Below are 17,181 nucleotides of genomic sequence, written 5' to 3'. Positions count from 1 at the left end.
TTGATAAGTGGATCACTCTTCAACCAGTTTCTTCTAACTTGTTCAGGTGTTGTGACTCTGACAATTCTCAGATCTTTGCTCAGTAAAAACATGACGTAGCTTCGATGAAGCAGTTCAACCAGCACATACACTGAAAGGTTTTATGTCCTTTTTTTTTCTAAATGTATTTATATGATTTTAATGAATGTTTTGCACCTTGATCCTGAGAGAAATGTAATTTCATTCAGTTGAATGCATTTTTAAATGGATATATGGTTGAAATAACACACTAAACCTGAATCTGAAGATGTACACAACACTGTCGCACAATGTTAAAATAAATGTTTTATTTTCCGAACTTTGAAGCTGTTTAAGAGAAAAGATTTCAGTGGTTAAATCCTCCTAGTCAGCAGGACCAGGGACAGCCTCAGACTCAGTAAAACACTCTTCACTGTGCATCATAAGACAATGAACAACCAGGGACCCGAAACTTCACAACTTCACATAATTCAAGAATCAGCTTTTCACAAAATCAAGCAGTACAACAACTCTTGCTAGCTGAGGTTATTTTTTGAAAATGTTTATTTATTGATGCATTTATTTTACAGGAATACAGGCAAATATAACAGGCTGCTTCCTCTACCATCTCAAGCTCTTACAAATTAATGCTGATTGTCTTCACAGTTATACACCTGACAAAAACGTTTCCTAAACTTTATTTACTTAAGAGAGACAGCAATGTATTCTAAACAGAAATATCCACCCAAGCCAGACTATTTTGTTTTCTCAAGACAATCTGTCACAGTAAAATCATTCATGTCATTTGATTTAGGCATAATATATGTTCTTTGCTTTCTTCTTTTTTAATGTAAGAGGACATGAAAACATGTTGTTCATATCCCAACTGGATGGACTGGAGTCTTCTTTTCACAAATCCAAGGCCGACCAAGAGAACAAGGCAAATCATTCCATCCATCTTTTTCTGGTCTCAATTCTCCACAGTCTTCTCTTCCACCATGATCATTAGGCTCACCTTTTGCCCAGTACCTATTCATAATTAAATCATATGACAAAACAACATCATAGCATTTAGTATTTATTGTATATTATGGCATGTCGAATTAGCTGACAAAATGAAAAAACAAAACAAAACATTTTTTCCATTTCATTTAGTAACAGAAGGAGCTAAAAACATGAGGAGGGAGCAGGATGATTTCTTACAGAGTTAGAAACATCAGAGTTAAATATTACAAATAAAATATATTATAAATAATAGAAAATCAACCAAAACATTTTGTATGTGAATGGCCTAGGGGGCATGTCATTGAATGGGCAGGTTTACTGGAATTGGCGTGTGGTTCATGATACAGAAAATATTTAAAATTTGTCTAAAGCAAAGATAGTCTTACTTCTTAGTCCTTTTTACATGAGTTAGCTCCACCAGCACAGCAAAACAGAGATGCCAGCATGTCATTCAGAAGTATTGATTTACTGCAATTTTGAGTCACAGAAAGATGGTCACATTAAAAATCAGTTTCTTACGAGTAGCACAGACTTGATCCATCCACCCACTTCCACTCCCGTTCTGTTTTCAGATCAGACAGACCAATCCAGACTCTGAGACCAAAGTTCTTCAGAAACAACTGAGTTTGAAAAATGATAGAGAGAAAAGATTTTAAGCAACAAACAAAAACAATGACTATGTTTACCTACATGGAGTAATCGTCATCTTATTCCTGTTGGACTGTTTACATGAGGCTTCAATGCACTGCCATGGAGGTACAAGGTTTGTCATGAATAAAACAATTTAAAAAGTACTGCCATTTATAGACCAAATGGTCTGAACATAATTTGCTGATTTGAGGCTGGTCTGAGCCGATTATCTTCCAAAACCAAGTGTAAAAAATGTGTTAAGTCTGTTGTTACGTCTGTGGTCTCCCACGTTGTCAAGATTTTAGTGTGAACTGCCCATTAAAGATCCAGCACCATGGTTTTACCTCAGTCAGGAGGTTGGTTATGATTCCTAACACAGGGACAGTTTTGATTTTCAGTTTTTGATGGTTTGGTGATACAAAGCTTACAGGAGTGCTAGCTATAGTTTTCCATCTTTTCTATCTAAGTATTTCTGTCTTCAGGGAGGAATTATCCACTGTTGGAACTTCATTCAGCAACAATGAAGGCAAGAGATTTTTCTGACACGTAGCTGGATGGCAGGCATGTGGTCTAGTTAAGGAAAGCTCTTTGCTCTGGGTTAAGAAAGTATTTACACTGGCTCATTGTTAAGTGTCTAGGAACTATTACAGCACCAATGACTAATGTTATCCAGCCTGACAATGTCATTCTTTCCATCCTTATTCAACCACCGCTGTATACACACAATCACCTACACAACCTGGAGCTGTGTAGGTGATTGTTCACTGGTACTTTAGTAAAACCAAGGTTTTACTAAAAAGAATAAGACTTCTTTTAATTCCTGCTTTGCTGTAACTTGTCCTGAGCTGAATCTTTCTTGATACTGTCAGGCAGGGCAGTGTGTGTTATAGCTGGTGGGCAGGCCAGTGCCCGTCATGGTCTAGCGGACTATCCACTGCCTGCTTTTGGCCAACCTTGAATTTGGATGGTTTTATACTACATTATTCAGTAAAGCAGTCTGGAGAGAGGCTTATACCATCAGTAAGAACTCTTGTTCTTATTTGTAAAACCCTTACATTACATTTAATATATCATGACAGGATATCAGGCAGCTCAAGTGCTACATTTTTGCCTCGTATTTGTACTGCAGCTTATTTTCTTTATTTTTTCTGGACTGTCAAATGAAATTTCTGTGAGATTCTGTGGGCACGATGAGTTTTTTTGAGGAAATGACATTTCCTAGCTGCAGAAACATATTTAGCCTTAGGTATTAATGTGTAAATAAAATGTAAACTTTCCCAGCCCCTCACGTTTTCTTCTCTGCTGTTGATGATCACCAGGTCAGCTCCTTTCCCCAGACAGTCCTGCCTGCTCTCATTCCAGTTTTTACTTTCTGAAGACTTGAAGTAACAGCTGCTGTTGAAGTAGGTCCATCCATCTGGGCATATGTGTGACACCATCTCTAGAGAACAAAGACATTTTTTTGTTTGCTCATAAAATGCTCATGAGGTTTAATATACACTTAAAATCAATAATTTATATGACCCAGGGCATTGCAGAGAATTTAAAAAACATTTTTTAACTTCTTTTTTCTATTGATCATGCCTTTTTTCTCCTCTTCCAGCCTGTCAATCTTCATTTGCAGCTGAGTCACGTTGTTGAGACAGGTCTGTAACGGGTTCCCCTCTTCAGTTGGGTTGCTGGACCCGGTCTGAATCTCTGTGTTATCTGTAAAATAACAAAGGTGTAGTGTATTTTAAAACAATGCTAGTAATCATGGCACCACAAACTTAGTTCAACAGTTGACTGAACAAGAAACGTCCAGCTCACCACCAGGAGTCACCAGGAGGAGAAGACACAGCAGCCCCAGACACACTGCAGCAGCTCGTCCATGTTCGCCTATAAAACAAACCAAAGTATCCTTACAGTTGGTTGTGTAATCTCTTGCATGAAAATTGTTGTGTAATCTCTTGCATGAAAATTCTTTGTGTGTACATTTGTGTGTGTTTGTGTTGATGCATGGATCAATACCTGCATGCTGCTCTCTTCTTTTAAACTCCATTTTTGTTGTTGCTGAATTATGCAGCTTCTCACCCGTTTGCCTGTCGGATCACAGAAGTTAAAAAAAAAAAAAAAATCCTGCATATTAAAAGCTTATTAAAACCTGAGGAAAAACAATTGAATTTGAATTGTTGTAAAAGCAACCAAGAAGCCACTAAGCTAAATGAATGAATGAATGAATAAATAAAAAATAAAAAGTTACATATCAGGCAGGAATTTTATTTCTGTTATTTTTCATTTTACAGTATGTACTGTGTAATTATTCAGATAATACCCTGGCATAAAGCAAGGTGGGGCTTTTATTAAATAAACCATTCAGAAACTCACCTAGTTGGTCACTGCTCTGTTGGGTCTGTTTTTATGCGGCACAGATGAAGTACGGCGTCCAAGTGCAGAAGAAATGGTAATTTCTTAGCTGTGTTTTCTCATTTATATAATAAATTTTGTGGCTTGCGCAACTGCATGGCTTCCACTGAATTGGGTGGAGTGCTGATTAAAAAAAAAAAAAAAAAAACAGAGGCAGTTCTGTGGAATTTGCTGGTCTTACAAGAAATTCAGTTATCTATTGTGATTTTGAAATACTTCCTATGATTTTACTTTTTACATTAAATGTAGTACTTACAAGAATTAGGCTTGATTGTTACAGGTGGTTATTTAGGAAAACATCATTAACTTTGAGTGCTGGGTTATTAAATAACCCAACCATAACCCAGCGCCTGAGCCACTATAGGACAGAACACACGTTGGGTTCTTTTAACCCATGTGCGGGGTTGTTCATTTCACCCAATCTAGTGATTATAATTAACTATATCACTGGGTTAAATACAAACCCTACACCAGGTTGTTCATTTGACCCAAGCTAGGAATTAAAAGAACTATATCACTGGGTTATATATAATCTATACACTGGGTTATTCATTTGACCCAAGCTAGTAATTGAAATTAATTATATTGGTGGTTTAAATAATAATAATAATAATGCAATCGATCACACCATAAATGTATATATAAAATGCATTTACTAAATTTTTAACAGTTACAAAATAATGCATTTATTGCAATTTTTTTAACACATCAACCATGCAATTATTTTTTAACACATCAACCATGTCATGGCATGTCATTGCTTCTTGCCAAATATCCTCTATTTCACCATCCCAACATGATGGAGACAAACCGTAACAGAGCATGACACAAACAAAACAAGCATACTGGATCACAATGAAAAGAAGTTATTTAAACATGTCACTGCTTTGTGTAATTCAGTCAACAATTTCTTTGTTCAAAAACAAAGAAAAAACAAATAAAGCCTAAAAACAAAGGTCTGCTGCACCCAGCAAAGTGTCCGCTTCAATGGCGCTCTGTGAGACAATGGTGAAGGCCTGGCTCGTTGTCGTTTCATCACCAAGACACAAAACGTGTGGGAACGGTTGAGTCTCTGCCATAGGGACTCCACCATGTTGGTCCCCACCTGTAAATCAGACAATAGTTACTTGCAATATAACCTGTCATAATAATAGTAATAATAATGATAACAATAATAATTTACCTCTAAATGTCTCGATCAAGTTCTCCAGTTGCCATGCAGTCAGGGTCTCTGAGACAAACGTGTCCATAGTGCAACCATCACATGACTAGAATGAAATAAGATTAAGTAGATTAGAATTTAACAATGCAATGACTTGACATTTATTTATTTCTTGTAACCTTAGCTACCTTGATATTCTCATATGTTAAAGCTGCATGGCTTTATTGAATAAAATGTAATTTTATCCAGGCTGTATAGCAGGGGTTCCCAAAAAATTCAGGCTGTGAACTGCAAAATGATCATATTTTAACTGGGATCCCCTCACTCTAAACACTTGTACAGTTTAGTTTTTTGGGGTGACATTTTTTCATGTCACATGGGGGGCGGCCCGCAAAAACGAGCGCATTGCGCAGTCAATAATCACCCATGTTATCTGTGTCATTGTCCGTTGTGCTGCTGCAGCCGCGTATGAACAAAAGTTGATTTATAATGAAAGGTATACATGGCAGTATGTGTGTGCGCTCACCTGTCAGATCTGGCAGACCTGACTGGTGCCGCGGCACGGCCGGCCCACCTGGTGCCAGCTTTTTAATTCAAACAAGATTTTGTCCATATAAAAAGTATTTTTATATTACATAAAATATTTCTATATTATACCAGGCGCCGGTAGCAGCCATTACCGTCTGGGAGGGTCTCGCTCTCGGGGGGAGCGAGGGGTAAGAATAAAAAACGACCAGAGGCCTGTACCATAAAGCTGGATTTCGGCTTAGCGAGCTAACTTCAGGCTTAACCCTGACTTTTCTGTACCATAAAGGTGGATTACTTCCTGTTGGGCTACGTTGCCGTGGTAACATACGCTGAGCACCTAACCTGCTTCGGAGCAGGTTAAGTTCAGGATAAGAGCTCAGCAGGTATAAAAGCCCCACCTACTGACCAATCAATTCTCTTGGAAAATGGCCTGTCCATTTGATGAGAACCCGGTGGATCTTGGTGCACAACTCGTGCGAAGAGCGCTCAGGTGCGAGAAAATATTTCGGGGTCGTTGTAATTCTTTCCAGTTCCCTGAACAGTGTTTGTACGAGAGGTACAGGTTTTCGGGAGAGGGACTAAGATACATCTGTCAGCTGCTGGAGCCGTACGTTAGCAATGCAACGCACCGCAACTGAGCGCTGACAGTCCCGCAGACAGTGTGCATTGCACTGAGGTTTTTGCCACAGGTAATTTATTTCTTATTGATGTTTGCAATGAGTATGATGTCTGTAAATCCCTGATTGGATGGGTCACAAGCAAGTCACAGATAAAATGCCATTAATCTATTATTTGTTGAACTAAATCATTCATTCATTCATAGGTACTTTTATGTATTCTGTTGGCGATGCCGAAAACCTCGGGAAAAACACTGTCTGTAGAGCTATTCACAAAGTCGCGGGGGCCCTGACTGAGCTTGTCGATGCATTCGTGGTGTTTCCCGGCCACCTGCCCACGCAGTGCATCAAAGAGGGCTTTTATGACATCGCAGGTAAGCTAGGTTGATGTGTAATTTGCATAATGTAGACTAAGCCCTATGATGTTTGCCGTTGTATATTAAATGCAGCACATTCCTTTCACAGGGTTCCCCAGGGTGCTGGGTGCCATTGACTGCACCCCCATCCCCATCTCCGCCCATCTGGGTGAGAATGAGGCCGACTTTGTGAAGAGGAAGTCCTTTCACAGTCTCAACATTCAGGTAGAATTCATCTTACAATAGTATTTTATGTCAGTCATTTTAAATTAAACTGTCCAAATGTATAAACACGCCCACACAATACCTTTTTCAGTAGTAGGCTTGCTATGTTTGAGTCCTTTTAAATACACATTGCAGCATCACTAACTACAGTTTATGCCCAATGCTTCTGCAGATGACATGCGACCATGAAATGATGGTCACCAGTTTGGTGGCAAAGTGGACGGGGTCTGTCCACGACTCCCGCATATTCAGGGAGTCTTTGCTGTGCAGGGTATGAAAAATGTACATTGTTGGCTATAGATTTTGATTATGTCCTTAAGCATTTTTTTTCCCACACTTATCAAAGCATTTTCTTTTTATCTTTAGGGCAGTTCAGTGGAGTGCTCCTTGGAGACAGGGGCTATGCATGCCTGCCTTATCTTATGACCCCCTATCCTGATCCACAAATGAGGTTCAATGTGGCCCATGCCAAAACCAGGGTCAGGATAGAGATGACCTTTGGGGTCATCAAGGCACGGTTTACATGCCTCCATGGCCTGAGGGTGGCCCCAGACTGGGCATGCAGGATCATTTCTGCATGTGTGGTTCTGCACAACATCGCCACAATCAGGAAGGAAAATAAATCACTGAATTACCTTCTTCTTGTGTTCTAATTTTTCCACCTCAAGTCTGAGCTTTTTGATTTTCAGTTTTTTTAATTCAATGTCCAATGACTTTGCTGCAACACTTCCAATTTCCTTTTGTACAGAGATCTCACACTGTCTGCTCCGACCTGAAACAAATTGAATACATAATGCAGTTTCTTCACCATATAAGCAGTGCTCCTTTGCATGGCTGGCTTTAGAATAATGCCAATGTCACACTCACTATCCTCATTAAATTTAAGTTAATTACAATTTGTGATTGTCTCCTGGTGGACTGTCTGGAGGTGGAAACCACCGGCTCAGGGTCTGGAGGATTTCCCTCTTCCTGTGAAATAAACATAGCAGCTAATTCATTTTAAGATAGCGAGCACTTGAGGACACCCATTAGTCCCATGTGCAGACCACCACCATTAGTGAGAAATGAAAGATACATCAGCAACTGCCAAGTGTCCACACTGGATCTATGTTAAAACAGGGTGAATGGCATATTACTGTTAATTATGGACTACAGTGTACCAGCAACGAGTAGTAGTCTTTCCAAGCCTGCAGACAGCGTCTCCTCATCATCCATGGCCTCCACCTGAGTACAGCCATTTGGAAACGAGCCAAATGGCATTACAAATGCCATAATGAAAAATTTCATAAACACATACATTTATGGAACACACAAATGCTTCTGTAGTCAGATCTACTCGTGCTGTCATGGTGGGGAAGTAATATTATAATTGCACTAACTTATGCATTGACACAGTCGGCGATTTTTTCCCAGCATGCCTTGCGGCGTTTGGCAGCTGCAACCAGAGAATCTCTAATCTCAGACTCTAAATTAGAGTTAGAGTCTGAGGAAGAGCATTTTGGCTCGAAATGTCACGTTTTTGCACTTGTCTTAATAAATTTTTCTGAATGGGAACTACAGTGTGCAGGATCTTTATCTTCTTCTTTATCTTGTTGATTCCAGCACCTGGCCAAAGTGGTTTTTGGATGTGCGCACCTTATTTTTTCTCTGGCTGAGCAGTGAGGCAGTAGCGGTTTTTGACATGGGCGAAGCGGGCATTTTTTTCATGTCACGTGGGGGGCGGCACGAGCACTAAAAAAAAAAAAAAAAAAAAAAAAATCATCAGCGCTATTCTATTATCTATGCAGCTGAGGAGGTGAGCTGCCCTGCAAATTAGCATGCAAACTGAGAGGATATGGAGCTGCTCACAGAAACTGTATAACTACATATTTCAAAATGTGTCTGTGTATTTATTTACATGAAGTTGGGTTGAGGCAGGATTTTTTCTCAAGCTCATAATTTACAGTTCATGATCACATGGTTTGTGTTAGCTGTAGCCATTAAGTCTTGTTTGTTTATGTTATTTGGTTCTATTGATTGTGTTGGCCCCTTGATGGCAACAGCTTTCTTGCCTGCACAGGAAGTGAGAGGCCGTGGGTCACAGGTGAGGTGGGTTCAAGTAAGGGCCACAGGTGTTGGTGAATTAGTGGAAAATGGAGCACATGGGTGAAAGGCACACAGTTTTTTACCGTGATAGTAATTTTGGAGAATTTGAGTTTTTTCTCTTTATTTTGTAACTGATTCCACCAACAATTCATCCTCATCAATATGATCAAGCTGTTATCTGTCATCTACAATATTCAACCACTTCAATAAAGGGAACGGATCAAAGGCAAGTTTGTTTGAACCTTCTTTTTATTACTGGAAATAGACACACGTTAAAACTCCCTAAAACCCATGCTGCAGGTGACTAATTTTCTGTTTTGATAGTCACCACAGAAGAGTTCAAAGAAGAAGTTCTTCTCTTGGCTCTGCGGCCTGTTCCGGCCCAAGAGGACTTAAGTCCATATCGTCTCAGCACACCGTGTTGATTTTCTTTCTTTCTTTCTTTTTTGATCTCCTGCTTGATTGATTCCTTTAATTATTGGCAATTGATTGATTTCTTTCTTTATTTATTGTTAGTTGGTTGATTGATTGATTGATTTCTTTCTTTCTTTTTTTCTTGGCAGTCTGCCTTGCGTCTGGCAGGCTGATCTGACCGTCCTCTCCATCCCTCCGTTCCTTAGCGTCTTGCGAGGTCGGCAAGCCCTGGTTGTGTCTGGTGCCTTGGCTTGAGGCAGCAGTCCTCTGCGTCTGGCGGTACTGGCTGCCTGGGGATGTGGAAATAGTGTAAATAGTGTACATTTTGTTAATAGTTTATTTGTTGTTGTAGATGGTTCCAGCTTTATTACAGAGCACTTTTGTTTGGTGGTCTCATTCAAAGGCCTGTTGTGTCAGCAGTATCAGAGCTGACAGACACTCCCGGGACTCCAAAATGAAACATGCACCTGTATTGTTGTTCCCCAGCCTGGCAGCCAAATTCTCTGCCATCTCACATTTCTATTTTTCTAAATATGCACAGTAACCTGGCCCTGGTTGCTGGTACAATAAGTTACCTGGGGATGTTTCAGTGAAAAGACTTGAGTTCCTGTTTTTTTCTGTTTTTATTCCTTCATTAAACTATTTTATTTTATTATGCTCAGCCTTGTTTCCTCAGTCTCTCATTCTATAGTTTATATTCTATATTTGATAAGTGGATCACACTTCAACCAGTTTCTTCTAACTTGTTCAGGTGTTGTGACTCTGACAATTCTCAGATGTTTGCTCAGTAAAAACATGACGTAGCTTCGATGAAGCAGTTCAACCATCACATACACTGAAAGGTTTTGTTCTTTTTTTTCTAAATGTAGTTATATGATTTTAATGAATGTTTTGCACCTTGATCCTGAGAGAAATGTAATTTCATTCAGTTGTATGCACTTTTATCAGGATATATGTAACACACTAAGCCTGAATCTGAATATGTATGCAACATTGCTGAACAATGTTAAAATAAATGTTTTATTTTCCAAACTTTGAAGCTGTTTAAGAGAAAAGATTTCAGTGGTTAAATCCTCCTAGTCAGCAGGACCAGGGACAGCCTCAGACTCAGTAAAACACTCTTCACTGTGCATCATAAGACAACGAACAACCAGGGACCCTAAACTTCACAACTTCACATAATTCAGTCAAGAATCAGCTTTTCACAAAATCAAGCAGTACAACAACTCTTGCTAGCTGAGGTTATTTTTTGAAAATGTTTATTTATTGATGCATTTATTTATTTTACAGGAAAACAGGCAAATATAACAGGCTGCTTCCTCTACCATCTCAAGCTCTTACAAATTAATGCTGATTGTCTTCACAGTTATACTCCTGACAAAAACATCTCATAAACTTTATTTACTTAAGAGAGACAGCAATGTATTCTAAACAGAAATATCCACCCAAGCCAGACTATTTTATTTTCTCAAGACAATCTGTCACAGTAAAATCATTCATGTCATTTGAATTAGGCAAAATATGTGTTCTTTGCTTTCTTCTTTTTTAATGTAAGAGGACAAGCAAAAATGTGGTTCATATCTCAAACTCCTAAACAGTCTTCTTTTCACAAATCCAAGGCCGACCATCAGAACAAGGCGCATCATTCCATCCATCATATGCTGGTCTCAATTCTCCACAGTCTTCTCCTCCTCCATAATCATTAGGCTGACCTTTTGCCCAGTACCTATTCATAATTAAATCATATGACAAAACAACTTCATAGCATTTAGTATTCATTGTATATTATGGCATGTCGAATTAGCTGACAAAATGAAAAAACAAAACATTTTTTCCATTTCATTTAGTAACAGAAGGAGCTAAAAACATGAGGAAGGAGCAGGATGATTTCTTACAGAGTTAGAAACATCAGAGTTAAATATTATAAATAAAATATATTATAAATAATAGAAAATCAACCAAAACATTTTGTATGTGAATGGCCTAGGGGGCATGTCATTGAATGGGCAGGTTTACTGGAATTGGCGTGTGGTTCATGATACAGAAAATATTTAAAATTTGTCTAAAGCAAAGATAGTCTTACTTCTTAGTCCTTTTTACATGAGTTAGCTCCACCAGCACAGCAAAACAGAGATGCCAGCATGTCATTCAGAAGTATTGAGTTACTGTAATTTTGAGTCACAGAAAGATGGTCACATTAAAAGTCAGTTTCTTACGAGTAGCACAGACTTGATCCATCCACCCACTTCCACTCCCGTTCTGTTTCCAGATCAGACAGACCAATCCAGAGTCTGACTCGAAAGTTCATCAGAAACGACTGAGTTTGAAAAATGATAGAGAGAAAAGATTTTAAGCAACAAACACAGACAATGACTATGTTTACCTACATGGAGTAATCGTCATCTTATTCCTGTTGGACTGTTTACATGAGGCTTCAATGCACTGCCATGGAGGTACAAGCTTTGTCATGAATAAAACAATTTCTGCCAAAAACAAGTACTGCCATTTACAGACCTAATGGTCTGAACATAATTTGCTGATTTGAGGCTGGACTGAGCCGATTATCTTCCAAAACCAAGTGTAAAAAATGTGTTAAATCTGTTGTTACATCTGTGGTCTCCCACGTTGTTAAGATTTTAGCGTGAACCGCCCATTAAAGATCCAGCGCCATGGTTTTACCTCAGTCAGGAGGTTGGTTATGATTCCTAACACAGGGACAGTTTTGATTTTCAGTTTTTGATGGTTTGGTGATACAAAGCTTACAGGAGTGCTAGCTATTGTTTTCCATCTTTTCTATCTAAGTATTTCTATGTTCAGGGAGGAATTATCCACTGTTGGAACTTCATTCAGCAACAATGAAGGCAAGAGATTTTTCTGACACGTAGCTGGATGGCAGGCATGTGGTCTAGATAAGGAAAGCTCTTAGCTCTGGGTTAAGAAAGTATTTACACTGGCTCATTGTTAAGTGTCTAGGAACTATTACAGCACCAATGACTAATGTTATCCAGCCTGACAATGTCATTCTTTCCATCCTTATTCAACCACCGCTGTATACACACAATCACCTACACAACCTGGAGCTGTGTAGGTGATTGTTCACTGGTACTTTAGTAAAACCAAGGTTTTACTAAAAAGAATAAGACTTCTTTTAATTCCTGCCTTGCTGTAACTTGTCCTGAGCTGAATCTTTCTTCATACTGTCAGGCAGGGCAGTGTGTGTTATAGCTGGGGGGCAGGCCAGTGCCCGTCATGGTCTAGCGGACTATCCACTGCCTGCTTTTGGCCAACCTTGAATTTGGGTGGTTTTATACTACATTATTCAGTAGAGCAGTCTGGAGAGAGGCTTATACCATCAGTAAGAACTCTTGTTCCTATTTGTAAAACCCTTACATTACATTTAATATATCATGACAGGATATCAGGCAGCTCAAACGTCACTTTTTTCCTCGTATTTGTACTGCAGCTTATTTTCTATATTTTTTCTGGACTGTCAAATGAAATTTCTGTGAGATTCTGTGGGCACGATGAGTTTTTTTGAGGAAATGACATTTCCTAGCTGCAGAAACATATTTAGCCTTAGGTATTAATGTGTAAATAAAATATAAACTTTCCAAGCCCCTCACGTTTTCTTCTCTGCTGTTGATGATCACCAGGTCAGCTCCTCTCCCCTGACAGTCCTTCCTGCTCTCATCCCAGCTTTTACTTTCTGAAGACATGAAGTAACAGCTGCTGCTGAAGTAGGTCCATCCGTCTGGGCATATGTGTGACGCCATATCTAGAGAACAAAGACATTTTTTTTTTGCTCATAAAATGCTCATGAGGTTTAATATACACTTAAAATCAATAATTTATATGACCCAGGGCATTGCAGAGAATTTGAAAAACATTTTTTAACTTCTTTTTTCTATTGATCATGCCTTTTTTCTCCTCTTCCAGCCTGTCAATCTTCATTTGCAGCTGAGTCACGTTGTAGAGACAGGTCTGTAACGGGTTCCCCTCTTCAGTTGGGTTGCTGGACCCGGTCTGAATCTCTTTGTTGTCTGTAAAATAACAAAGGTGTAGTGTATTTTAAATCAATGCTAGTAATCATGGCACCACAAACTTAGTTCAACAGTTGACTGAACAAGAAACGTCCAGCTCACCACCAGGAGTCACCAGGAGGAGAAGACACAGCAGCCCCAGACACACTGCAGCAGCACGTCTGTGGTCAGCTAGAAAACAAACCAAAGTATCCTTGCAGTTGGTTGTGTAATCTCTTGCATGAAAATTGTTGTGTAATCTCTTACATGAAAATTCTTTGTGTGTACATTTGTGTGTGTTTGTGTTGATGCATGGATCAATACCTGCATGCTGCTCTCTTCTTTTAAACTCCATTTTTGTTGCTCAATTATGCAGCTTCTCACCCGTTTGCCTGTCGGATCACAGAAGTTAAAAAAAAAAAAAAAATCCTGCATATTAAAAGCTTATTAAAACCTGAGGAAAAACAATTGAATTTGAATTGTTGTAAAAGCAACCAAGAAGCCGCTAAGCTAAATGAATGGATGAATGAATAAATAAAAAATAAAAAGTTACATATCAGGCAGGAATTTCATTTGTTATTTTTCATTTTACAGTATGTACTGTGTAATTATTCAGATAATAACCTGGCATAAAGCAAGGTGAGGCTTTTATTAAATAAACCATTCAGAAACTCACCTAGTTGGTCACTGCTCTGTTGGCTCTGTTTTTATGTGGCACAGATGAAGTACGGCGTCCAAGTACAGAAGAAATGGTAATTTCTTAGCTGTGTTTTCTCATTTATATAATAAATTTTGTGGCTTGCGCAACTGGGTTATATATACGGAGGTATGGTTTCTTCAGGCCCAGGGTGTGTAGCCCAGTCCCCCCTCCCCCGCCCCGCCCGCCCAGCAGCTACGTATGGACAATACATTTCTGTGCAATATATCTTTATGGAGGTATGGTTTCTTCAGGCCCAGGGTGTGTAGCCCAGTCCGGGAAACACCCCTGGGATGAGGAGAATTAATTACCTCCTATTTGTGCAATAACCCCCCCCCCCCCCCCGCCCGCCCAGCAGCTACGTATGGACAACACATTTCTGTGCAATCTTCCACTGTTAACACTGTTTAGTCAGTTGTTTTTTTTCTGTTGTTTACATTCTGTTCTTATTGCACTCATTATTATTTACACTGGTCATTCAGTTGTTTACGCTGCTCAGTCCGTTGTTTACATTCTGTTTTTATCTAGTTATTCTCAATTGCACTCATTATGTGCTTGCCTTGAAAAGGCAACACATCTTAAAATCCTGCATACTTATTATTATGTGCTTGCCTTGAAAAGGCAACACATCGTATTATCTTGCATATTTACTTCTGTTTATTATGTGCTTGCCTTGAAAAGGCAACACATCGTATTATTGTGCATATTTATTCTTATTATGTGCTTGCCTTGAAAAGGCAACACATCTTAAAATCCTGCATACTTATTATTTTTATTATGTGCTTGCCTTGGAAAGGCAACACATCTTATTGTTGTGCATATTTTTTATTTTTATTATTATTATTTTTCTGGACAAATTTCGGCGCGCAACTCCTCCTACAGCTTTCATTTTAGGCCCACACAATGAATTGGGAAAATGTGCAGCCCCATTGGGAGAAGTGTGCTATTACTTTTCTAAGGAATCCAACATCTGGAATTCCCAAAATTCCATTTTTTATGGCAAATTTGGCCCATTCGAATGAATGGGCAAAAACTTCCGAAGGCTCCAGCGCCCAGAGCTTTGGACCTAGGTCCACACACCAAATTAGAAAAATTTGCGTCTAGTGGAGAAGAAGCTGCTTGCGAATTTTCAAACCGATCCGACATTCCGTTTTTCCTAAATTCCAGTTTGAAGTCGAAATTTAAGACTCTATACAAATGAATGGGAGAGGTACGTAGGCTGAGCTAGAGCGGCATAGCTCGAATTCCTGAGAGTTAGAGGGAGGCAGCCCTGAAAAATCGCCTAAAACTTTTTTCTTAAACTTGCTGTGCTGGCCATAATTTTAACTCCACATGCATAAATTTGGGATCAAATTGTAGGAAAAATAGTTGTGCTTTGAAAAATGTAAAGACAAAAGCAAAGTACCTTCAACTTTTTTCATTTCGACTCTTAACGAGGCGGGAGTCCCAGCTCTCTCCCCCATTCAGTCCCATTATATCGGCAAAGCAGAGTCGCGGGAGGAAAGCAGAGACACACACGTTTCCAACTCGCCATAAATCGGGCATTTTCGGGAGTTGGAAAATAATTTCACCATGGTTTAAAAGCTCAAAGCCGTACGATTCTCGTGGTGCAATCCATTTTCTGCTCGGACTTACTATCGCGGAGAAAAATGCGGTAGTTTGACCCGTGGTTTTCGGCGATCTTGTCACCAGCACCAGTGTCATTGCTCCTGTCTGCTTCATAGAATGTAATTTCGGGCTCCGCCCCCATGAGCTCCAGTAGCGCAGCGGTAACCTCTCCAGCCTCTCGTGCTGGAGAGCGGAGTTCAATTCTCCTCCTGCCAGGATTGGCAGATTGGGCTATTTTTAATTCCGTTGGGCAGGGAACAATCACGTTGGGCGTCTACTTCAAAATTGGGCTGCTTTTGGCAACATTTGGCTGCTTATGAACTTTCAACTTTCAACACTAATTCTGCATCAAGGTAAGAAAAAATATGGAGCCTATTTGTGTGACTGTGACTGATTTACGGTAGTTAAATGAATAAATAAATGAATAAATAAATACATGAATAAATAAATAAATATGCTGGAATGTGATACTTATCTCCAGTCTTCACCCACTCTACTGATCTCCAGTCTTAACTCTGTTTGCCCCCATCAATACCCAAAAGTGGATTTGGCAGTGACTGTATTTACATTTACATCCAAAGAGCGTGAGCTCCCTCTACTGGCAGCCCTGTAAATATATACAAAATAGATGTTATTATAGTTAATAATATTAAAATAATAATAAAAAAATGTATGAACATTTTTGAGATGTGTTCTAATATCCCTCAGTAATTGTCAGGTAGCATAACAACCTTTTATTTATCTATATAATTCTCTTGGGATTTTTTTTTGGAATTTTTTAATATTGAAAGCAAGAGGTATGGTGTCAAAACAAAGGCCCACAAAGGGGCACTACAAAAATATTAAAAACCAATCTTTTCATGGATAAGGAAGCCTAACAAGGTAACCAAGAGATAAGAAACACATTGGATGAAAAATAATTGTTTTTTGTTGGTATTTTATGGCTGATTTAAAACACGGGTCAAAACTGAGCGTAACACCGGGGGTGTTACCATGAAATCAACACAAGAGCAAAGTTAATTGTATATTTGAAGTTATTTACGAATCAATTTGAAAACTACATTTTCGTGGCTGCTGGCCTGCACTCACATTATCAAGCCCAAACGCGCTCCAGCGCGACTGCCCTCGGTATGCACGTCACATTGAAATACACACATACATTCATCATGTCTTCCTTTTAACTAACAGACGTTTTGTTTCATTTAAGGGGTGTTTATTTACCTTGACAGTTTCAGAGGTAACTTCCTCCGTCTGTGTCCAACTGACAGCCGGAGCCCCCATTTATTTTTTATTTTTATTTTTGATTCATAATAAGAAATACCTGTTATTGTGGGACTTACCTTCAGTTGTGGTAAAGGGAGAACTGTATGTTGTGGTGATACCAGTTCTTATCACAAGAGGGCACGCTAAGACAAGAATTACAGTCCGTCCA

At 39.2% G+C, this 17,181-nt stretch overlaps 1 protein-coding gene and 1 pseudogene across 6 annotated transcripts in view; one reads left to right on the top strand and one right to left on the bottom strand.

The window, feature by feature from the left end:
• LOC115357567 (CD209 antigen-like protein E) overlaps nt 1–14,184 on the bottom strand; it is an 81,677-nt gene extending 67,493 nt beyond the window's left edge. Inside the window, exons 1-7 of one of the 6 annotated variants that reach the window (XM_030049121.1) lie at nt 14,121–14,184; nt 13,769–13,836; nt 13,568–13,636; nt 13,343–13,465; nt 13,049–13,200; nt 11,642–11,742; nt 11,001–11,151 (exon numbers count right to left, since the gene is read on the bottom strand). In XM_030049121.1, coding sequence (XP_029904981.1) covers nt 11,016–11,151; nt 11,642–11,742; nt 13,049–13,200; nt 13,343–13,465; nt 13,568–13,636; nt 13,769–13,799 — 612 coding nt within the window. In that variant the 5' untranslated portion in view covers nt 13,800–13,836; nt 14,121–14,184 and the 3' untranslated portion in view covers nt 11,001–11,015. Of the gene's footprint in view, nt 1–1,521; nt 1,623–2,921; nt 3,074–3,216; nt 3,340–3,441; nt 3,511–3,642; nt 3,714–3,999; nt 4,063–11,000; nt 11,152–11,641; nt 11,743–13,048; nt 13,201–13,342; nt 13,466–13,567; nt 13,637–13,768; nt 13,837–14,120 lie in introns of those variants that run through there. The other 5 variants (XM_030049094.1, XM_030049103.1, XM_030049113.1 and 2 more) reach the window with 5 other exon arrangements.
• On the top strand, nt 6,154–7,579 carry LOC115354709 (putative nuclease HARBI1; annotated as a pseudogene).
• Nucleotides 14,185–17,181: the final 2,997 nt, after the last annotated feature.

The sequence above is a fragment of the Myripristis murdjan genome, chromosome 1, assembly GCF_902150065.1.
Source record: "Myripristis murdjan chromosome 1, fMyrMur1.1, whole genome shotgun sequence".
NCBI classification, from domain to species: domain Eukaryota; kingdom Metazoa; phylum Chordata; class Actinopteri; order Holocentriformes; family Holocentridae; genus Myripristis; species Myripristis murdjan.
This window is presented reverse-complemented; position numbering and strand designations above follow the sequence as displayed.